Genomic DNA, 24,335 nt, shown 5'->3' with positions numbered 1-24,335 from the left:
CAAAGGGCCTTGTGGGGGAACTGTCTTCAGATAAGAGGATTCCCTGTGTGTGTGGTGTGTCGGTACGCGTGTCGACATGTCTGAGGTAGAAGGCTCTCCTAGGGAGGAGGTGGAGCAAATGCATGTGGTGTCTCCGTCGACAACGCCGACACCTGACTGGATGGATATGTGGAATGTTTTAAGTGCTAATGTGAATTTATTGCACAAAAGATTAGACAAAGCTGAGGCTAGGGAACAGCCAGGGAGTCAACCCATGTCTGTCCCTATGTCGCAGGGACCTTCGGGGTCTCAAAAGCGCCCACTATCCCAAATAGTAGACACTGATACCGACACGGACTCTGACTCCAGTGTCGACTACGATGATGCAAAGTTACAGCAAAAAATTGGCTAAATGTATTCGATATATGATTATTGCAATAAAAGATGTTTTGCATATCACAGAGGAACCCCGTCCCTGACACGAGGGTACACATGTATAAGGGAAAGAACCCTGAGGTAACCTTTCCCCCTTCTCATGAGCTGAACGAGTTGTGTGAAAAAGCGTGGGAATCTCCAGACAAAAAACTGCAGATTCCCAAAAGGATTCTTATGGCGTATCCTTTCCCGGCAAAAGACAGGATACGGTGGGAATCCTCCCCTAGGGTGGACAAAGCGTTGACACGCTTATCCGAAAAGGTAGCGCTGACATCCCAAGATACGGCTACCCTAAGGGATCCTGCTGATCGCAAGCTGGAGGTTATTTTGAAGTCCATTTACACACATTCTGGTACTTTACTCAGACCGGCTATTGCGTCGGCTTGGGTTTGTAGCGCTGTAGCAGCGTGGACAGATACCTTATCAGCGGAGATTGAGACCCTGGATAAGGATACCATCTTATTGACCCTAGGACATATAAAAGATGCTGTCTTATATATGAGAGATGCTCAAAGAGACATTGGTTTACTGGGTTCTAGAGTCAACGCTATGTCGATTTCTGCTAGATGAGTCCTATGGACCCGGCAATGGACAGGTGATGCCGACTCAAAAAGGCATATGGAGGTTTTACCTTACAAGGGTGAGGAATTGTTTGGAGAAGGTCTCTCGGACCTGGTCTCCACTGCTACAGCTGGTAAATCCAATTTTTTGCCTTACATTCCCTCACAGCCTAAGAAAGCGCCACATTATCAAATGCAGTCCTTTCGGTCACAGAGAAACAAGAAAGTACGAGGTGCGTCCTTTCTTGCCAGAGGTAAGGGCAGAGGGAAAAAGCTGCACAACACAGCTAGTTCCCAGGAACAGAAGTCCTCCCCGGCTTCTACAAAATCCACCGCATGACGCTGGGACTCCGCTAAGGGAGTCCGCCCCAGTGGGGGCACGTCTTCGACTTTTCAGCCACATCTGGGTTCACTCACAGGTGGATCCCTGGGCAATAGAAATTGTTTCTCAGGGTTACAAGCTGGAATCCGAAGAGGTGATTTTTCAAATCGGCCCTGCCGGCTTCTCCCCCAGAAAGGGAGTTAGTGTTAAATGCAATTCACAAATTGTATCCTCAACAGGTGGTGGTCAAGGTTCCCCTACTTCAACAAGGGAGGGGATATTACTCAACCCTGTTTGTAGTCCCGAAACCGGACGGTTCGGTCAGACCCATTTTAAATTTAAAATCCCTGAACCTATACTTGAAAAGGTTCAAGTTCAAAATGGAATCGCTCAGAGCAGTCATCGCCAGCCTGGAAGGGGGGGATTTTATGGTATCCCTGGACATAAAGGATGCATACCTTCATGTTCCCATATATCCACCTCATCAGGCGTACCTGAGATTTGCGGTACAGGATCGTCATTACCAATTTCAGACGTTGCCGTTTGGGCTTTCCACGGCCCCGAGGATTTTCACCAAGGTAATGGCAGAAATGATGGTGCTCCTGCGCAAGCAGGGTGTCACAATTATCCCGTACTTGGACGATCTCCTCATAAAAGCGAGATCAAGAGAGCAGTTGCTGAGCAGCGTGTCATTTTCACTGAAAGTGTTGCAGCAACACGGCTGGATTCTCAATATCTCGAAGTCGCAGTTGGTCCCTTATGACACTGAGGAAGCCGCCGATATTCACTAATAGGCGGAGAAACGCGTCTGTCAGCATCTCCGGTCACAGCACACTGCAGACCGAGTTCATCAGCCGGCCAGCTGAACACAGTTCCTGTGGAGGTGAGAAAAATCCCTCCATCAACCGCACACGGACTCCGGATAAGGCCGAGGGTGGTGCACACCGGCCGGGAGGAAAAAGCAAACACACCGTGGATACGAGCGGACACCTGTTCAACTCCAACTAAAGGCCTACATTCAGCCAGGAGAAGCATCTCTACCATTGCGTCTGAACAGAGGTTTCAAATACGGTACTTTTCAATTATACACTGTGGTACAGTGACCATATTCATATCAGCTTTCTTTCATAAACTGCAATTAATATCCGTTATAAATCAACAACAGGACTGTCTAATTTATTCTTCATATACGCACTCCATTAATTTGGAACGCACGGACATAAGCATTGTCTAATATTGTTATAAAGACACACGATTACCATCTGCCTGAGCATAATAGTAACAAAATATCTGAGGATAAGAAGAGGATCCTCGGGCTAATACATTATGTGCATTGTTATAACTTAGATACAGTATAAATTAGAGTCATCATACTCACAATATGCAGATGAAAAGTTATGTCTAGAATATTATTAATTTTATTGTAATATTTTATTATTTTTCTTGTGTATTGCCGGCCGGCACTGAATACATTTAATGTGCTTTTAGTAAAAACTGATAATGAATGAAAAATAAAATCCACATCAGATGTGAATAGCGCTTTCTCATTTTTTGATCTTCTGGTTCCTACGACTCGTCTGACCTTCTTGGGCATGATTCTGGATACGGACCAGAAAAGGGTTTATCTTCCGATAGAAAAGGCTCAGGAACTCATGACCCTGGTCAGGAACCTATTGAAGCCAAAACAGGTGTCAGTGCGTCACTGCACTCGAGTCCTGGGAAAGATGGTGGCATCGTACGAGGCCATTCCCTTCGGCAGGTTCCATGCGAGGACCTTCCAATGGGACCTACTGGACAAGTGGTCCGGGTCACATCTACAGATTCATCAGTTGATCGCCCTGTCTCCCAGGGCCAGGATATCTCTCCTGTGGAGGCTACAGAGTGCTCACCTTCTAGAGGGCCGCAGGTTCGGCATTCAGGACTGGGTTCTGGTGACCACGGACGCGAGCCTCCGAGGTTGTGGAGCAGTCACACAGGGAAGAAACTTCCAAGGACTTTGGACAAGTCAAGAGACTTGTCTTCACATCAACGTCCTGGAGCTGACGGCCATATACAACGCCCTTCGTCAAGCGGAGACCTTACCATCAACATCTTGGAACTAAGGCCAACTAATACAACTAAGCCAACTAATAACTTGGAACTAATACAACGCCCTACGTCAAGCGGAAACCTTACTTCGCGACCAACCGGTTCTGATTCAATCAGACAACGTCACCGCAGTAGCTCATGTAAACTGCCAAGGCGGCACAAGGAGCAGAGTGGCAATGGCAGAAGCCACCAGGATTCTTCGCTGGGCGGAAAATCATGTAAGCGCACTGTCAGCAGTGTTCATTCCGGGAGTGGACAACTGGGAAGCAGACTTCCTCAGCAGGCACGACCTGCATCCAGGAGAGTGGGGACTTCATCAGGAAGTCTTCGCACAGATTGCAAGTCAGTGGGGACTGCCCCAGATAGACATGATGGCGTCCCGCCTCAACAAAAAGCTGCAGAGGTATTGCGCAGGGTCAAGAGACCCTCAGGCGGTAGCTGTGGACGCCCTAGTGACACCGTGGGTGTTCCAGTCGGTTTATGTGTTTCCTCCTCTTCCTCTCATCCCAAAGGTGTTGAGAATAAATAAGAATTTACTCACCGGTAATTCTATTTCTCATAGTCCGTAGTGGATGCTGGGGACTCCGTAAGGACCATGGGGATTAGCGGCTCCGCAGGAGACTGGGCACAACTATAAAGAAAGCTTTTAGACTACTGGTGTGCACTGGCTCCTCCCACTAAGACCCTCCTCCAGACCTCAGTTAGGATACTGTGCCCGGAAGAACTGACACAATTAGGAAGGATTTTGAATCCCGGGTAAGACTCATACCAGCCACACCAATCACACCGTATAACTCGTGATACAATATCCAGTTAACAGCATGATAACAACTGAGCCTCTCAACAGATAGCTCAACAATAACCCTTTAGTTAAGCAATAACTATATACAAGTATTGCAGACAATCCGCACTTGGGATGGGCGCCCAGCATCCACTACGGATTATGAGAAATAGAATAACCGGTGAGTAAATTCTTATTTTCTCTAACGTCCTAAGTGGATGCTGGGGACTCCGTAAGGACCATGGGGATTATACCAAAGCTCCCAAACGGGCGGGAGAGTGCGGATGACTCTGCAGCACCGAATGAGAGAACTCAAGGTCCTCCTCAGCCAGGGTATCAAATTTGTAGAATTTTGCAAACGTGTTTGCCCCTGACCAAGTAGCAGCTCGGCAAAGTTGAAGAGACGAGACCCCTCGGGCAGGCGCCCAAGAAGAGCCCACTTTCCTTGTGGAATGGGCTTTCACTGATTTAGGATGCGGCAGTCAGGCCGCAGAATGTGCAAGCTGAATCGTACTACAGATCCAGCGAGCAATAGTCTGCTTAGAAGCAGGTGCACCCAACTTGTTGGGCGCATACAGGATAAAGAGCGAGTCAGTCTTCCTGACTCCAGCTGTCCTGGAAACATAAATTTTTAGGGCCCTGACTACATCCAACAACTTGGAAGCCTCCAAGTCATTTGTAGCCGCAGGCACCACGATAGGTTGGTTCAGATGAAAAGCTGATACCACTTTGGGGAGAAACTGGGGATGAGTCCTCAATTCTGCCCTATCCATATGGAAAGTCAGATAAGGGCTTTTACATGACAAAGCCGCCAATTCTGAAACACGCCTGGCCGAAGCCAAGGCCAACAACATGACCACTTTCCACGTGAGATATTTCAAATCCACGGTTTTCAGTGGCTCAAACCAATGTGAATTTAGGAAATCCAACACCACGTTGAGATCCCAAGGTGCCACTGGAGGCACAAAAGGGGGCTGAATATGCAGCACTCCCTTAACAAAAGTCTGAACTTCAGGTAGTGAAGCCAATTCTCTCTGGAAGAAAATCGATAGAGCCGAAATCTGGACCTTAATGGAACCCAAGTTAAGGCCCATAGTCACCCCTGACTGTAGGAAGTGCAGGAACCGGCCCAGCTGAAATTCTTCCGTTGGGGCCTTCCTGGCCTCACACCACGCAACATATTTTCGCCATATGCGGTGATAATGGTTCGCGGTTACTTCTTTCCTAGCTTTTATCAGCGTAGGAATGACTTCCTCCGGAAATGCCCTTTTCCTTCAGGATCCGGTGTTCAACCGCCATGCCGTCAAACGCAGCCGCGGTAAGTCTTGGAACAGACAGGGCCCCTGCTGCAGCAGGTCCTGTCTGAGCGGTAGAGGCCATGGGTCCTCTGACATCTTTTCATGAAGTTCCGGATACCACGCTCTTCTTGGCCAATCCGGAACAATGAGTATAGTTCTTACTCCTCTTCTCCTTATTATCCTCAGTACCTTTGGTATGAGAGTAAGAGGAGGGAACACATAAACCGATCGGTACACCCACGGTGTTACCAGAGCGTCCACAGCTATCACCTGCGGGTCTCTTGACCTGGCGCAATATTTTTCTAGCTTTTTGTTTAGGCGGGACGCCATCATGTCCACCTGTGGTTTTTCCCACTGGTTTACAATCATTTGAAAGACTTCTGGATGAAGTCCCCACTCTCCCGGGTGGAGGTCGTGCCTGCTGAGGAAGTCTGCTTCCCAGTTGTCCACTCCCGGAATGAACACTGCTGACAGTGCTAACACGTGATTTTCCGCCCATCGGAGAATCCTTGTGGCTTCTGCCATCGCCGTCCTGCTTCTCGTGCCGCCCTGTCGATTTACATGGGCGACCGCCGTGATGTTGTCTGACTGGATCAGTACCGGCTGGTTTTGAAGCAGGGGTTTTGCCTGACTTAGGGCATTGTAAATGGCCCTTAGCTCCAGAATATTTATGTGCAGGGAAGTCTCCTGACTTGACCATAGTCCTTGGAAGTTTCTTCCCTTTGTGACTGCTCCCCAGCCTCGAAGGCTGGCATCCGTGGTCACCAGGACCCAGTCCTGTATGCCGAATCTGCGGCCCTCTTGAAGATGAGCACTCTGCAGCCACCACAGCAGAGACACCCTTGTCCTTGGAGACAGGGTTATCAGACGATGCATCTGAAGATGCGATCCGGACCACTTGTCCAACAGGTCCCACTGAAAGGTTCTTGCATGAAACCTGCCGAATGGAATCGCTTCGTAGGAAGCTACCATTTTTCCCAGGATCCGCGTGCAGTGATGCACCGACACCAGTTTTGGTTTTAGGAGGCCTCTGACTAGAGATGACAGCTCCTTGGCCTTCTCCTCCGGGAGAAACACTTTTCTCTGTTCTGTGTCCAGAACCATCCCTAGGAACAGCAGGCGTGTCGTAGGGACCAGCTGTGACTTTGGAATGTTTAGAATCCAGCCGTGCTGTTGTAGCACTTCCCAAGATAGTGCTACCCCTACCAACAACTGCTCTCTGGACCTCGCCTTTATCAGGAGATCGTCCAAGTACGGGATAATTAAAACTCCCTTCCTTCGAAGGAGTATCATCATTTCCGCCATTACCTTGGTAAAGACCCTCGGAGCCGTGGAGAGACCGAACGGCAACGTCTGGAATTGGTAATGACAATCTTGTACCACAAACCTGAGGTACTCCTGGTGAGGATGGTAAATGGGGACATGTAGGTAAGCATCCTTGATGTCCAGCGATACCATGTAATCTCCCTCGTCCAGGCTTGCAATAACCGCCCTGAGCGATTCCATCTTGAACTTGAATTTTTTTATATATGTGTTCAAGGATTTCAAATTTAAAATGGGTCTCACCGAACCGTCCGGTTTCGGTACCACAAACATTGTGGAATAGTAACCCCTTCCTTGTTGAAGTAGGGGCACCTTTACTATCACTTGTTGTGAATACAGCTTTTGAATTGCCTGTAACACTGCCTCCCTGCCTGAGGGAGTGGTTGGCAAGGCAGATTTGAGGAAACGGCGGGGGGGAGACGTCTCGAATTCCAGTTTGTACCCCTGAGATACTATTTGAAGGATCCAGGGATCCACCCGTGAGCGAGCCCACTGATTGCTGAAATTTTTGAGACGGGCCTTCACCGTACCTGGCTCCGCCTGTGGAGCCCCAGCGTCATGCTGTGGACTTAGAGGAAGCGGGGGAGGACTTTTGCTCCTGGGAACTGGCTGTATGCTGCAGCTTTTTCCCTCTACCTCTGCCTCTGGGCAGAAAGGACGCGCCTTTAACCAGCTTGCCCCTATTGGGCCGAAAGGACTGTACCTGATAATACGGTGCTTTCTTTGGTTGTGAGGGAACATGGGGTAAAAATGTAGACTTCCCAGCTGTTGCTGTGGAAACGAGGTCCCAGAGACCATCCCCGAACAATTCCTCACCCTTATAAGGCAGAACTTCCATGTGTCGTTTGGAATCTGCATCACCTGTCCACTGCCGAGTCCATAACCCTCTCCTGGCAGAAATGGACATTGCACTAATTTTGGATGCCAGCCGGCAAATATCCCTCTGTGCATCCCTCATGTATAAAAGTGCGTCTTTTATATGCTCTACGTTTAGCAAAATAGTGTCCCTGTCTAGGGTATCTATATTTTCTGACAGGGAATCTGACCACGCAGCAGCAGCGCTGCACATCCAGGCTGAAGCTATAGCCGGTCTCAGTATCACACCTGTGTGTATATATAGATTTCAGGATAGCCTCCTGCTTTCTATCAGCAGATTCCTTCAGGGCGGCCGTATCCGGAGACTGTAGTGCCACCTTCTTTGACAAGCGTGTGAGCGCTTTATCCACCCTAGGGGATGTTTCCCAGCGTGACCTATCCTCTGGCGGGAAGGGGTACGCCATTAGTAACCTCTTAGAAATTACCATCTTTTTATCAGAGGAAGCCCACGCTTCTTTACACACTTCATTTAACTCTTCAGATGGAGGAAAAGCTACTGGTAGTTTTTTCTCTCCAAACATTATACCCTTTTTTGTGGTACCGGGGGTAACATCAGAAATGTGCAACACATTTTTCATTGCCTCAATCATGTAACGTGTGTAATTCCTTCCACAGCACCATCCACTCAGGTGTCGACCCCGCAGGGGGTGACATCACATTTACAGGCATCTGCTCCGCCTCCACATAAGCCTCCTCATCAAACATGTCGACACAGCCGTACCGACACACCGCAAACACACAGGGAATGCTCTGACAGAGGACAGGACCCCACAAAGCCCTTTGGGGAGACAGAGAGAGAGTATGCCAGCACACACCAGAGCGCTATATAACACTGGGATCCCACTATCAATGAGTGTTTTCCCTATAGCTGCTTTTTTATATATATTACATATATATATATATATATCTATACTGCGCCTAAATTTAGTGCCCCCCCCTCTCTTTTTTACCCTTCTGTAGTATTCTCAGACTGCAGGGGAGAGCCAGGTAGCTTCCTTCCAGCGGAACTGTGAGGGAAAAATGGCGCCAGTGTGCTGAGGGAGAAGCCCTGCCCCCTTTTCGGTGGACTTTCTCCCGCTTTTTCTGTGATACTGGCAGGGGTAATTTTACATCTATATAGCCTCTGGGACTATATATGATGTATATTTTGCCAGCCAAGGTGTTATTTATTGCCCTCAGGGCGCCCCCCCCAGCGCCCTGCACCCATCAGTGACCGAAGTGTGAGGTGTACATGAGGAGCAATGGCGCACAGCTGCAGTGCTGTGCGCTACCTTGGTGAAGACCGAAGTCTTCTGCCGCCGATTTTCCGGACCTTCTTCGTGCTTCTGGCTCTTTAAGGGGGACGGCGGCGCGGCTCCGGGAACGAACACCAAGGTCGGGTCCTGCGGTCGATCCCTCTGGAGCTAATGGTGTCCAGTAGCCTAAGAAGCCCAAACTACCACCTGTTAGGTAGGTTCGCTTCTTCTCCCCTTAGTCCCTCGCTGCAGTGAGTCTGTTGCCAGCAGATCTCACTGAAAATAAAAAACCTAAATATACTTTCTTTCTAGGTGCTCAGGAGAGCCCCTAGTGTGCATCCAGCTCAGCCGGGCACAAGAATCTAACTGAGGTCTGGAGGAGGGTCTTAGTGGGAGGAGCCAGTGCACACCAGTAGTCTAAAAGCTTTCTTTATAGTTGTGCCCAGTCTCCTGCGGAGCCGCTAATCCCCATGGTCCTTACGGAGTCCCCAGCATCCACTTAGGACGTTAGAGAAATAAGAAAAAGAGTAGTACAGACAATTCTCATTGTTACAGATTGGCCGCGAAGGGCCTGGTATCCGGATCTGCAGGAGATGCTCACAGAAGATTAGTGGCCTCTTCCTCTAAGGACCTGTTGCAACAGGGGCCCTGTCTGTTCCAAGACTTACCGCGGCTGCGTTTGACGGAATGGCGGTTGAACGCCGGATCCTTTCGGAAAAGGGCATTCCGGATGAGGTCATTCCTACTCTGATAAAGGCTAGGAAGGACGTGACAGCTAAGCATTATCACCGTATATGGCGAAAGTATGTTTCTTGGTGTGAGGCCAGGAATGCTCCTACGGAATAATTCCATCTGGGCCGTTTCCTTCACTTCCTACAAACTGGAGTGAATTTGGGCCTAAAATTAGGCTCCATTAAGGTTCAGATTTCGGCCTTATCCATTTTCTTTCAGAAAGAATTAGCTTCTCTCCCAGAAGTACAGACTTTTGTGAAGGGAGTGCTGCATATTCAGCCTCCTTTTGTACCTCCGGTGGCGCCTTGGGACCTTTAATGTGGTGTTGAGTTTCCTTAAGTCGCACTGGTTTGAACCACTTAAAATATCTCACTTGGAAAGTGGTCATGTTGTTAGCCTTGGCTTCGGCTAGGCGAGTGTCGGAATTGGCGGCTTTGTCTCATAAAAGCCCCTATCTGGTTTTCCATATAGATAGAGCGGAATTGCGGACCCGTCCTCAATTTTTGCCTAAGGTGGTGTCATCTTTTCATATGAACCAACCTATTGTGGTGCCTGTGGCTACGCGAGACTTGGAGGATTCTGAGTCCCTTGATGTGGTCAGGGCTTTGAAAATTTACGTGGACAGAACGGCTAGAGTCAGAAAAACAGAAGCACTGTTTGTCCTGTATGCAGCCAACAAGGTTGGTGCTCCTGCTTCAAAGCAGACTATTGCTCGTTGGATCTGTAACACGATTCAGCAGGCTCATTCTACGGCTGGATTGCCGTTACCGAAATCGGTCAATGCCCATTCCACTAGGAAGGTGGGCTCTTCTTGGGCGGCTGCCCGAGGGGTCTCGGCACTACAGCTGTGCCGAGCTGGTACTTGGTCGGGTTCAAACACCTTTGCAAAATTCTATAAGTTTGATACCCTGGCTGAGGAGGACCTCCGGTTTGCTCAATCGGTGCTGCAGAGTCATCCGCACTCTCCTGCCCGTTTGGGAGCTTTGGTATAATCTCCATGGTCCTTACGGAGTCCCCAGCATCCTCTAGGACGTAAGAGAAATAAGATTTTAAACCTACCGGTAAATCTTTTTCTCGTAGTCCATAGATGATGCTGGGCGCCCGTCCCAAGTGCGGACTACTTCTGCAAGACTTGTATATAGTTTTGCTTACTAAAGGGTTATGTTATAGTTTTCATCGGTCTCGGACTGATGCTATGTTGTTTTCATACTGTTAACTGGTTAGTATATCACAAGTTATACGGTGTGAATGGTGTGGGCTGGTATGAATCTTGCCCTTGGATTAACAAAAATCCTTTCCTCGTACTGTCCGTCTCCTCTGGGCACAGTTTCTCTAACTGAGGTCTGGAGGAGGGGCAAAGAGGGAGGAGCCAGTGCACACCCATACCTAAAGTTCTTTCTTAAAGTGGCCATGTCTCTTGCGGAGCCCGTCTATCCCCATGGTCCTTACGGAGTCCCCAGCATCCTCTACGGACTACGAGAAAAAGATTTACCGGTAGGTTTAAAATCTTATTTTCTTCCCTCAACGTATTTCATTCAGTTTTGTTGTACGTATGTATAAACTATGAAATAAATAATTGTTCATATATAAAATCACATATAAAATCATACTGCTTCTGCTAGAAATTCTCTAGGATATGACTAGATTTTTTTTACAAAGTTTGAAATGAAGAGGATATGAATATAAAAATGTATAATGTGGATAGGGACCAGCAGTGCACTGGCATTGTGATTGAATAGTTAAATGTACCTGAAATGGGTATTTATTGGGACAAGGAATGGAGTCTGTTCCACTCTTTACAACTTCAACACACTTGACTTTAGTAATATCCACTGATCCTTTCTTGTTTCTTTTCTGAAAAAAATAAGAGAGTAAAATTCAGTCTTGAAATTGGCACAAATAGCATGTCTGTATGTGTAACAAACACTTAAGGGGGGTACGCACGTAGCGATGTGTACTTAAATTCTAAGCAATCTGACTAGATTACTTTGAAAGCACGCATCTCTCCGTGTGTATGCCCCATATCGATACGCGATGCCCCCTCCCCTTGCTATCGCTGACTCTAGATTGGCCACAATCTAGTTAGATCGCTCACTTCACTGCCGGGTGAAGTGAGCATCCCCCCAATCCCCCCCCCCCCCCCTCGCTCAGCACACATCGCGCTGAGTGTTGAGCGGGGGGAGAGATGTGTGCTGAGCGTTCTGTGCTAGATCGCTCAGCACACATCGGGACGTGTGTAGTGTACCCCCACCACCCTTGGATTGATCTATGAAAACATATGTTAAAGATTGTGATCGGAACAAGTAGTGAAGAATAATCTCAGTACATTTGCTTTCAGGATTCCATTTTTTACAGTATATTAAAACAGGTGTCACTGATCTCTACGCTACAAACCATGTACTCTGTATCACTAATCTCTATCTCTATGCTACAAGATCAGTACCGCGTTTCACTAATCTGTATTCTACAAGCCCTGTACTGTGTGTCACTAATCTCTATGCTACAAACCCGGTACTTTGTATCCCTAATCTGTATTCCACAAGCTTGGTACTGCGTATCACTAATCTCTATACTACAAACCCGGTACTCTGTATCACTAATCTCTATGCTACAAGCTTGGTACTGCGTATCACTAATCTCTATTCTACAAGCCCTGTACTGTGTCACTAATCTCTATTCTACAAGCCCTGTACTGTGTCACTAATCTCTATTCTACAAGCCCTGTACTGTGTCACTAATCTCTATTCTACAAGCCCTGTACTGTGTCACTAATCTCTATTCTACAAGCCCTGTACTGTGTCACTAATCTCTATTCTACAAGCCCTGTACTGTGTCACTAATCTCTATACTACAAGGTCAGTACTGCATTTCCCTAATCTCTATTCTACAAGCCCTGTACTGTGTCACTAATCTCTATTCTACAAGCCCTGTACTGTGTCACTAATCTCTATGCTACAAGGTCAGTACTGCATTTCCCTAATCTCTATTCTACAAGCCCTGTACTGTGTCACTAATCTCTATGCTACAAGCCCTGTACTGTGTCACTAATCTCTATTCTACAAGCCCTCTACTGTGTCACTAATCTCTATTCTACAAGCCCTGTACTGTGTCACTAATCTCTATTCTACAAGCCCTGTACTGTGTCACTAATCTCTATTCTACAAGCCCTGTACTGTGTCACTAATCTCTATGCTACAAGCCCTGTACTGTGTCACTAATCTCTATTCTACAAGCCCTGTACTGTGTCACTAATCTCTATTCTACAAGCCCTGTACTGTGTCACTAATCTCTATACTACAAGGTCAGTACTGCATTTCCCTAATCTCTATTCTACAAGCCCTGTACTGTGTCACTAATCTCTATGCTACAAGCCCTGTACTGTGTCACTAATCTCTATTCTACAAGCCCTGTACTGTGTCACTAATCTCTATTCTACAAGCCCTGTACTGTGTCACTAATCTCTATTCTACAAGCCCTGTACTGTGTCACTAATCTCTATTCTACAAGCCCTGTACTGTGTCACTAATCTCTATTCTACAAGCCCTGTACTGTGTCACTAATCTCTATGCTACAAGCCCTGTACTGTGTCACTAATCTCTATTCTACAAGCCCTGTACTGTGTCACTAATCTCTATTCTACAAGCCCTGTACTGTGTCACTAATCTCTATTCTACAAGCCCTGTACTGTGTCACTAATCTCTATTCTACAAGCCCTGTACTGTGTCACTAATCTCTATGCTACAAGCCCTGTACTGTGTCACTAATCTCTATTCTACAAGCCCTGTACTGTGTCACTAATCTCTATTCTACAAGCCCTGTACTGTGTCACTAATCTCTATTCTACAAGCCCTGTACTGTGTCACTAATCTCTATTCTACAAGCCCTGTACTGTGTCACTAATCTCTATGCTACAAGCCCTGTACTGTGTCACTAATCTCTATTCTACAAACCCTGTACTGTGTCACTAATCTCTATTCTACAAGCCCTGTACTGTGTCACTAATCTCTATGCTACAAGCCCTGTACTGTGTCACTAATCTCTATGCTACAAGCCCTGTACTGTGTCACTAATCTCTATTCTACAAGCCCTGTACTGTGTCACTAATCTCTATTCTACAAGCCCTGTACTGTGTCACTAATCTCTATGCTACAAGACCAGTACTGTGTATAAGTGTGTGAGAACCATTGCACTAGCATAATGTTTAAATTTACATTACACACCTTAAACTTTACTTTTATTTTCTTGTAAGAACGGCTGTCATTGGATTTACACAAGGTGTATAACAGACAATGGGGGTTATTGAGGTTCGTTAGTAAACCAAAAAAGCACACTAATGGGAAAAACCATGGGGCTAATTCAGACCTTATTGCTGCTGTGCGATCAGGTCTGAACTGAGCATACGTATGTGCATGCCAGAGATGCTATCAGCATCTCAGCCCAGCAATTGCCTCTGCCTAATTTACAGGCAGAGGCATTTGCTGGGCGGGAGGGGAAGGGCCGGCGGCGGGCGCCGCCATTTTGGAGGCGCGGGCCAGGAAATGCAGGCGTGTTGTGCAATGTAACACCCAGCCACTGCGACCAGGGACGTGGCAAAAAGTTGCCTACCAGCGTAGCAATGCTGCACAGGTAGAGACTTACTTGCTGGGTGCAATAGCATCGCCGCCGTGCGATGCTATCACACCCGTGCAGCAGGGGGAGGGCCACATATGCGGGGCGGACTAGCCCTGTGCTGGGCGTCCCCCCACATGTCAGGGTGGCTGATAGTAGCCTTTTCGAAATTTTGCATGGCTACGATCAGGTCTGAATTAGCCCCTATGTTGCACTGCAGGTGCGGCAGATGTAACATGTGCAAAGAGAGTTAGATTTGGGTGGGTTATTTTGTTTAATATTTACACTGCAATTTAGATATCAGTTTTAACACAACCCATCCAAATCTAACTCTCTCCGCACACGTTACATCTGCCCCATCTGCTTTTTTGGTTTGCTAACAAACCTGAATAAGGCCCAATATCAATTCAAAACAATTTATCTAACTATTCATTGGTGATAATTCATTTAGGAGTGAGTTTACAAAAGCGACCTCACATCATAAAACTTGCATACATGGCGCGAATGCGCACACCTGAAAAAGAGAGATTCAATTAGAGGTTTCACAACTTTTCTACAAAAAGTGGCCATGGAAAAGGACATGAAAAGGTGGGGAAACTGTCCTGCATCCAAAACAATTGGTAACAGATAGTGTAATCATACAAAAGGCTGTTAGAGGCCATAAGGAATAAGGATAGTGCTGGTGGTTTATAACAGGTGTCAAATTGCTGATTTTTGCATTTTTTATTTATGGTGGAAAAGTGAAAAGTGATAGCCAACAAGTGCTTTTCACCTGAGTAAAGTCTTTCCAGCATTATGAGGTACAGTGATTTATGGGGTGTGAAGGTACGATATTTAGGACATAAAGCCCACCTTTATTCTCGGACCCACTTAAATACATCGCTGACACAGAAAAGGAGACGGTACCTTATAATCACGTTTATTGGAAGGTAATGTAAAAAAGACCAACACAAGTCTCCTAGGTAACATCACACAATCACCAAACGGCTTTTAACAACATCTCATAATAATTACATTTAACACCAGCCTCCCAAAAGTCAGAGCAGAGTCCCCAAACGTTATCAGAGGCAGTTACCCCAGTATAATACGGTTCTTACCAGGATCTCCGGTTAATATCTCCAGCAACCTCTTCAGGGTCCGGGCTGCTCGGCCACTGTGCTTCACTAACATGGTGGGGTCTCAACAAGCATGCCCTGTCATCTGCAGCTTACAGGGAGTTTTTAATTAGCATATGCCCAATGCCCTTGGGTGTTTTTAATTAGCATAGGGTCCTTGCTTTTGCAGATTACATATTGGAATAGGCACGATTTTGCGAATCGGGCGATTATCGGCAGACTGCGCATGCGCTGCAAATGCACTGCACGTGCATGAAGGCTAAATTGCGTTCACAATTTAGTGAAATGAAATTGCAATTTGATTGACAGGAAGTGACTATTTGTGGGTGTTAACATGGTGTTTGTGGGGAGTGGTTGGAAAAATGCAGGCAGGTCATGGCCGTTTTAGGGGCGTGTATCTGACATCAGTTGCAATGGATTGTGACTAAAAACATGGCGCCGGTGTGACTGCTTTCTCATTATTCTGAGTAGCCTTGGATCAACCGCAATTGTCAATGATACTCGATTTCTGCATATGCATCACAATTATGCGATTTGCAATTGCATAGGTGGGCGTCTTTTATTTTTCTGGGCGGCTGTGCAATTTTTAGCAGAAGCATTAATGTTAGCCAGATCTGTAAAGAGAGGACCTGGATGGCACCTTCTGCCCATGATTTAATGCAGCGGTTCCCAACTGGGGGTACGCGCCGGACTGCAGAGGGGTACTTCAAATTGAAGCCGGTAATGGCGGCTGTGTGACCCGGAGCATGCGCAGTCACGCATGGAGGATGCCGGACGCCAGGTCACACCGCCACGGCTGGATGTAGGAGCCCCCGGCGCATGTGCAGTTGCGCATGAAAGACGCCGGACGCCAGGTCACACTGCCACGGCTGGATGTAGGAGCTGCTATTGTGCTCAGATCCACCTCTTCAAGAGGGTAATTCAGATCTGTTCGCTCGCTAGGGTTTTTTTGCACTGCTGCGAACAGATAGTCGCCGCCCATAGGGGAATGTATTTTCGCTTTGCAAGTGTGCGAACGCATGTGTAGCAGAGCTGTACAAACAGATCTTGTGCAGTCTCTGAGTAGCCCAGGACATACTCAGCCGCTGCGATCACTTCAGCCTGTCCGGGACCGGAATTGACGTCAGGATCCTTCCCTGAAAACGCATGGACACGCCTGTGTTTTTCCAACCACTCCCAGAAAAGTCAGTTACCACCTACAGACGGCTTCTTCCTGTCAATCTCTTTGCGATCGCCCATGTGAATGGATTCTTCGCACAAACCCATCGCTGAGCGGCGATCCACTTTGTACCTGTGCGACGCGCCTGCGCATTCCGTTACATACGCATGCGCAGTTCTGACCTGATCGCTCACTAGTGTTTTTTGCAGCGCTGCGGTCAGGTCAGAACTGCGCATGCGTATGTAACGGAATGCGCAGGCGCGTCGCACAGGTACAAAGTGGATCGCCCCCCAAGTGCAACTGTAGATACATAAGTGTCTTGTGGGTCTGTGTTTGCTATTATGGCACACTGGTTACTGGTTACATTATTTTCTTGCTTTGCCTGTATTATGGTGATTGGTATTGCTGAGATTTGGTCATAGTAATAGCATGTTTCAAGTTTTTATGATGTGTCTGCATGGTAAGACCTGGAGTCGACAACATTACTACCTAACAAAAACAAACGAGTGGGGGGGATTTATGAGACGAGGGGGTACTCAAAAATGAAGAGCCTAATCAAGGGGTACGGGAGAGAAAAAAGGTTGGGAACCGCTGATTTAATGCATGGGTGACATTAGTTAACAAAACTGTAGGTCATGAGAGGTCTGTATACACCAGCGGAAACAACTTGCTTAAACTGGACTGGATTTGGAGCAAGTGACCCGAATCTTTACTTGCTATTGGTGTCCTTGATTTAAGCTTGGTTAATTCTCATGATTGTCATTTATGTGACGCAGAACACCTAATTTCACCCATGTGGCTAGGAGTCTGCAATACTCGTACCTATTGAGCACTGTTACATTGTACTGATCTGTGATCCAGTGCCTGATGATTCGGGTGACTGCCAGGCCCCCGACTGCAACCAGGCCAACTAACCATTAAACTGCATTGTGACTGTAAGAGCTGCCACCACTGTCATTCTATAATTCTCGTATATGTTTGTAATTCTGCAATTGCTTTGATTTGCGAACTGTGATCCTGTTTGTTGTTCTTTTTTGTGTTGTTAAAAGTCTATAGATGAGCACACACTTAGCGACAAATTAAATGACATCACTCATTTTGACCCTTCATAAGCGACTTGTTTACTTTATCGTTAAGTGTGTATGCAGCCGCCGAGCGATGCGCGGCCCCGCGGGTCGTTTACGACCCTCGCTGTTGGCCGTGCAGCCAACTCAATTTGGACTGTAATCCAAAAACTGCATGCACGGCTCGGCCACGGCGTGATGTCACTGGGCGATATCGTTTGCATATCGCTCAGTGTGTACGCACTGCCGCCAACCTCCCCGGCAGGGAAGGGAACACACTAGGCGACGTTGCTCATAGAGCACATTGCCTAGTGTATACTCCCCTTTAATCCTATACTGTAAATAAACTCAACTTAAAAAAGAAAAATGTATCTGCTTGAGCGTTCCATCGGGCCATGATCCTATATACGCTTACCACATGACGTTTTGTGGTATGGACGTCAGCCATGGTGGGAGGACAGTTTGCTCCCATGCTCTCGCTATGTTAAACATGGCAGCACTTTTGATATGGAATGCTAATTTGTCTACATATTTATGCCGACCTGGGACTGTCTGGCCCTGATAGATTTTATGGTAAACATTTAATCCCTCCACGCAATTTACTAATGTTTTGACTAGCCCATCATTTATGATAAAATGGGCTGATCTTACCACGTATTACATATTTCATAAGAGAATGTAATGGGTCTTGGTGACCTGTAACAGAGTAAGACTATAAGAGACATTATTGTGATTAATTGTGGAGCTAGCACTTTAGATGGATGAAGACCACTCCATTATATTGCATTATGGGGTTGCATTACACTTTTATTTTATTTAGAAAACTTGGCTTACATACCGGTAAGTAATATAGGTAAGGACGCATAGAATGTAATCAATCATATAATGTAACCATAGGTTATGGTACAGTGGGACACACATATGATACTGCCAATAGATCTCCTTAGGGTGAGAGCCCTTTTTCAGGGTTGGTTCACCCTACCACCTTCTATATGTAGTTCTAGGGGAATAATGAGCGTATGATCTTAAAGAGATACAATATTTTTATTGATGCCCTTCTGCCCAACAATGAGATGATTACATGTTTCCACCTATATAAATCAGCATTTATTAGTGATCTAGACACACAGGTATCAGTGTCAATGGCAGTTATTGCTGTGCTATAATTGCCCTGGCAGTACATGTCTACTCTTTACCCATGGTGGCATAGCCACGTCCCTTGTAGCAACGGATGTGGATCATCAAATCGACAGTGTCTAGGTCGATAATGTTTAGGTCGACAGTCACTAGGTCGACAGGGTTTGAAGGTTGACATGTGCTAGGTCGACAGGTCAAAAGGTCAACATGAGTTTCTCCCCCCTTTTTTGGTGTTGTTTTCTGCGTACAGTGACCGGGAAGCCGAATTAGTGCACCGTGTCCCCTCGCATGGCTCGCCATGCTTCGGGCAAGGTTACAATCGTAGTCCACTTAGATCGTTAAGTATGAAAAAGTTAAAAAATCCCCCCCCCCCAAAAAAAACTCACGTCGACCTTTTGACCTGTCGACCTAGCACATGTCGACCTAGAAACCATGTCGACCTAAACACTGTCGACCTAGACAGTGTCGATCTTCAGACCGGATCCCGTAGCAACATGACATATGAATGAGATATTTTGCGAGGTTGGGAGGTACTGTATTGTGAAGTTGGTCAGTATTATAAAGGGACATACAAATACTTTACTAACACATACAGCTCCGTGTGTAGAAGCACAGCTTTATATTCATCAACATCCGAAATCACATCAGTTTGAAGGGTATGACAAAAAAGGGGTTGACTATATCCTCTGTTTCATCAGACATCAAATGTCCCCATATCTACTTTATCTCTCAGCTACTATTCAGGTATGCTGTTCCAGTAAGACAGCTGATACAGGGAGAAGAACAGCAGGCAGAGCACTTATCACAGAAGAGACAAACATTCGCCTCCTCATGTCAAATGTTTTTGGCTGCAAAATGTAGGCTACAGTACATCATTGGCAGGGGCTTGCAATAAGGGCCTGACTTTGAGTCATAAACAATACAAACGCAATGTCGATGTTGAACATTTTTTTGCATCTGTGCATGGACGAAAATTCTAACCCCCCCCCTGCGCATGCGTTACACAGAGTATACGCACAAAGGTGCTGTTAGATGGCAATGTACATGTGGCGGAAAAGTGATACGCGCTCCAAGACAGTGACTGGCAGGTGGCTAATAGTGAATGCAAACATGGACCATTCAGTGGGGGTATTATGGAAGTGTTGTGCTCATATCAATGCAAGCAGCAGCCTTCCCATAAGCACAGCCACAAGCTGCATCTGCCATAGGGCTTGTGCATGTTTTGATGGTGGCATAGCACACTGATCAGTATTACAGCGCGCAAAGACACTAAAAGTGGACCTCCCAGTCCTTGCACATTAGGCTCATTAGACTGCACATTAGACTGAATGGCTGTACACCGGGGAAGGGGTTTGTAGCAGAAATTACATAAGCTCGCAGATGTAGGACTGCCAGTAGATGCTACTTGTGCCCCCTTTTGAGTGCAACTTAGGATGAGTTCCTAATACCCCTTTTCCACTACTGAGCACGGGTCGCAGCCGGGAGCCTGACACGGGTGCTACCCGGATGCGGCCCATGCTCAGCCCCCTTTCCCACTGCACCCACCAACCCGGCATATTCCCGGGTTGGTGACGCTGCAGGGGCGGCGCTGGGAAATCACATGATCTCCCAGCCCTGCCCTTCCATACAGTGTAAATTGGAGCCGTGTCGCATCGACACGGCTTCTGTTTACACTACAACCCTGCCCGGATCATTCCCGTGTCCTACCCAGGTAGTTACCCGGGTAGGATTCACAAATCACTTGATCCGGGTTTTTGCGGGGAGACCCTTTTCCACTAGCAAAAAACACGGGTAAATGCGCGCCCCCCGTGCATATACCCGTGTTTTTTGAGCTAGTGGAAAAGGGGTATCAGTGTTTGTCCTTTCCAAACCGCAGCAAACAGCTACATAAACTCACCTTAACCACCCCAGCTCTGGTTATAGACTGTAAATGTAGTGAAAACTTTTTTTCAAATGTAATCAAAGTTTTTCAGTGGAATGGAAAGCAAAAGTAGAACTCATAGATTATATCACCAGAACTTGGCACCTCTGCAGAGCTGTCTGTTCATCCACAAACCTTTATTTCTACTTCAAACTGTATACAGAAAGGCAATGGCTCTGTGTGCTGCACAGAATCCTGGGGGTCATTCCGAGTTGATCGCTAGCTGCATTCGATGAGGCAAAAAAAATAAGATTTTACTTACCGATAAATCTATTTCTCGTAGTCCGTAGTGGATGCTGGGGACTCCGTCAGGACCATGGGGATTAGCGGCTCCGCAGGAGACAGGGCACAAAAATAAAGCTTTAGGATCAGGTGGTGTGCACTGGCTCCTCCCCCCATGACCCTCCTCCAAGCCTCAGTTAGGATACTGTGCCCGGACGAGCGTACACAATAAGGAAGGATATTGAATCCCGGGTAAGACTCATACCAGCCACACCAATCACACCGTACAACTTGTGATCTGAACCCAGTTAACAGTATGACAAACGTAGGAGCCCCTGAACAGACGGCTCACAACAATAACAACCCGATTTTTTTGTAACAATAACTATGTACAAGTATTGCAGACAATCCGCACTTGGGATGGGCGCCCAGCATCCACTACGGACTACGAGAAATAGATTTATCGGTAAGTAAAATCTTATTTTCTCTAACGTCCTAAGTGGATGCTGGGGACTCCGTCAGGACCATGGGGATTATACCAAAGCTCCCAAACGGGCGGGAGAGTGCGGATGACCCTGCAGCACCGAATGAGAGACTCCATGTCCTCCTCAGCCAGGGTATCAAATTTGTAGAATTTAGCAAACGTGTTTGCCCCTGACCAAGTAAATGCTCAGCAAAGTTGTAAAGCCGAGACCCCTCAGGCAGTCGCCCAAGATGAGCCCACTTCCTTGTGGAATGGGCTTTTACAGATTTTGGCTGTGGCAAGCCTGCCACAGAATGTGCAAGCTGAATTGTACTACAAATCCAGCGAGCAATCGTCTGCTTAGAAGCAGGAGCACCCATCTTGTTGGGTGCATACAGGCTAAACAGCGAGTCAGATTTTCTGACTCCAGTCGTCCTGGAAACATATATTTTCAGGGCCCTGACAACGTCAAGTAACTTGGAGTCCTCCAAGTCCCTAGTAGCCGCAGGTACCACAATAGGTTGGTTCATGTGAAAAACAGAAAACACCTTAAGGAGAAATTGAGGACGAGTCCTCAATTCTGCCCTGTCAGAATGAAAAATTAAGTAAGGGCTTTTATATGATAAAGCCGCCCATTCTGACACACGCCTGGCTGAAGCCAGGGCTAATAGAATCTTCACCTTCCATGTGAAATATTTTAAGTCCAAAGTGGTGAGTGGATCAAACCAATGTGACTTTAGGAAACTCAAAACAACATTGAGATCCCAAGGTGCCACTGGGGGCACAAAAGGAGGCTGTATATGCAGTACCCCTTTTACAAACGTCTGAACTTCAGGCACTGAAGCCAGTTCTTTCTGGAAGAAATTCGACAGGGTCGAAATTTGAACCTTAATGGACCCTAATTTTAGGCCCATAGACAGTCCTGTTTTCAGGAAATGTAGGAAACGACCCAGTTGGAATTCCTCTGTAGGGACCTTCTTGGCCTCACACCACGCAACATATTTTCGCCAATTGCGGTGAAAATGTTTTGCGGTTACATCCTTCCTGGCTTCGACCAGGATAGGGATGACTTCATCTGGAATGCTCTTTCAGGATCCGGCGTTCAACTGCCATGCCGTCAAACGCAGCCGCGGTAAGTCTTGGAACAGACAAGGCCCCTGCTGGAGCAGGTCCTTTCTTAAAGGTAGAGGCCACGGTTCTTCCGTGAGCATCTCTTGAAGTTCCGGGTACCAAGTCCTTCTTGACCCATCCGGAACCACGAGTATCGTTCTTACTCATCTCCTTCTTATGATTCTCAGTACTTTTGGTATGAGATGCATAGGAGGGAACACATACCATGACTGGTACACCCACAGTGTTACCAGAGCGTCCACCGCTATTGCCTGAGGGTCCCTTGACCTGGCGCAATATCTGTCTAGTTTTTTGTTCAGGCGGGACGCCATCATGTCCACCTTTGGTTTTTCCCAACGGTTTACAATCATGTGGAAGACTTCCCGCTGAAGTCCCCACTCTCCCGGGTGGAGGTTATGCCTGCTGAGGAAGTCTGCTTCCCAGTTTTCCACTCCCGGAATTAACACTGCTGAGAGTGTTATCACATGATTTTTCGCCCAGCGAAGAATCCTTGCAGTTTCTGCCATTTCCCTCCTGCTTCTTGTGCCGCCCTGTCTTCGTGGGCGACTGCCGTGATGTTGTCCCACTGGATCAATACCGGCTGACCTTGAAGCAGAGGTCTTGCTAAGCTTAGAGCCTTGTAAATTGCCCTTAGCTCCAGTATATTTATGTGGAGAGAAGTCTCCAGACTTGATCACACTCCCTGGAAATTTTTTCCTTGTGTGACTGCTCCCCAGCCACTCAGGCTGGCATCCGTGGTCACCAGGACCCAGTCCTGAATGCCGAATCTGCGGCCCTTTCATAGATGAGCACTCTGCAGCCACCGCAGAAGAAACACCCTTGTCCTTGGAGACAGGGTTATCCGCTGATGCATCTGAAGATGCGATCCGGACCATTTTCCCAGCAGATCCCACTGAAAGGTTCTTGCGTGAAATCTACCGAATGGGATCGCTTTGTAAGAAACCACCATTTTTCACAGGACCCTTTGTGCAATGATGCACTGATACTTTTCCTGGTTTTAGGAGGTTCCTGACTAGCTCGGATAACTCCCTGGCTTTCTTCTCCGGGAGAAAACATCCTTTTCTGGACTGTGTCCAGAATCATCCCTAGGAACATTAGACGTGTCGTCGGAAAAAGCTGCGATTTTGGAATATTTAGAATCCACTCGTGCTGTCGTAGAACTACTTGAGATAGTGCTACTCCGACCGCCAACTGTTCTCTGGACCTTGCCCTTATCAGGAAAGCGTCCATATTTCTTTTAGGAAGAATCATCATTTCGGCCATTACCTTGGTAAAGACCCGGGGTGCCGTGGACAATCCAAACGGCAGCGTCTGAACTGATAGTGACAGTTCTGTACCACGAACCTGAGATACCCTTGGTGAGAAGGGCAAAATTTGGACTTGTAGGTAAGCGTCCCTGATATCCAGTGACACCATATCGTCCTGGTTCGCTATCACTGCTCTGAGTGACTCCATCTTGATTTGAACCCTTGTATGTAATTGTTCAAATCTTTTAGATCTCACCGAGCCGTTTGGCTTCAGTACCACAATATAGTGTGGAATAATACCCCTTCCCTTGTTGTAGGAGGGGTACTTTGATTATCACGTGCTGGGAATACAGCCTGTGAATTTTTTTCCAATACTGCCTCCCTGTCGGAGGGAGACGTTGGTAAAGCAGACTTCAGGAACTTGTGAGGGGAAGACGTCTCGAATTTCCAATGTACACCTGGGATACTACGTGTAGGATCCAGGAGTCCACTTGCGAGTGAGCCCACTGCGTGCTGAAACTCTTGAGATGACCCCCCACCGCACCTGAGTCCGCTTGTATGGCCCCAGCGTCATGCTGCGGACTTGGCAGAAGCTGTGGAGGACTTCTGTTCCTGGGAATGGGCTGCCTGCTGCAGTCT

The 24,335-nt window shown here is 47.2% G+C and overlaps 1 protein-coding gene across 2 annotated transcripts in view; it reads right to left on the bottom strand.

The window, feature by feature from the left end:
- TEC (tec protein tyrosine kinase) overlaps nt 1–24,335 on the bottom strand; it is a 309,465-nt gene that overhangs the window by 55,923 nt on the left and 229,207 nt on the right. For both annotated transcript variants that reach the window (XM_063920970.1, XM_063920969.1), the window contains one exon: nt 11,379–11,483. In XM_063920970.1, coding sequence (XP_063777040.1) covers nt 11,379–11,483 — 105 coding nt within the window. The remainder of the gene's footprint in view (nt 1–11,378; nt 11,484–24,335) is intronic.

The sequence above is a fragment of the Pseudophryne corroboree genome, chromosome 1 (genome assembly GCF_028390025.1).
Source record: "Pseudophryne corroboree isolate aPseCor3 chromosome 1, aPseCor3.hap2, whole genome shotgun sequence".
Classification (NCBI taxonomy): Eukaryota; Metazoa; Chordata; class Amphibia; order Anura; family Myobatrachidae; genus Pseudophryne; species Pseudophryne corroboree.
This window is presented reverse-complemented; position numbering and strand designations above follow the sequence as displayed.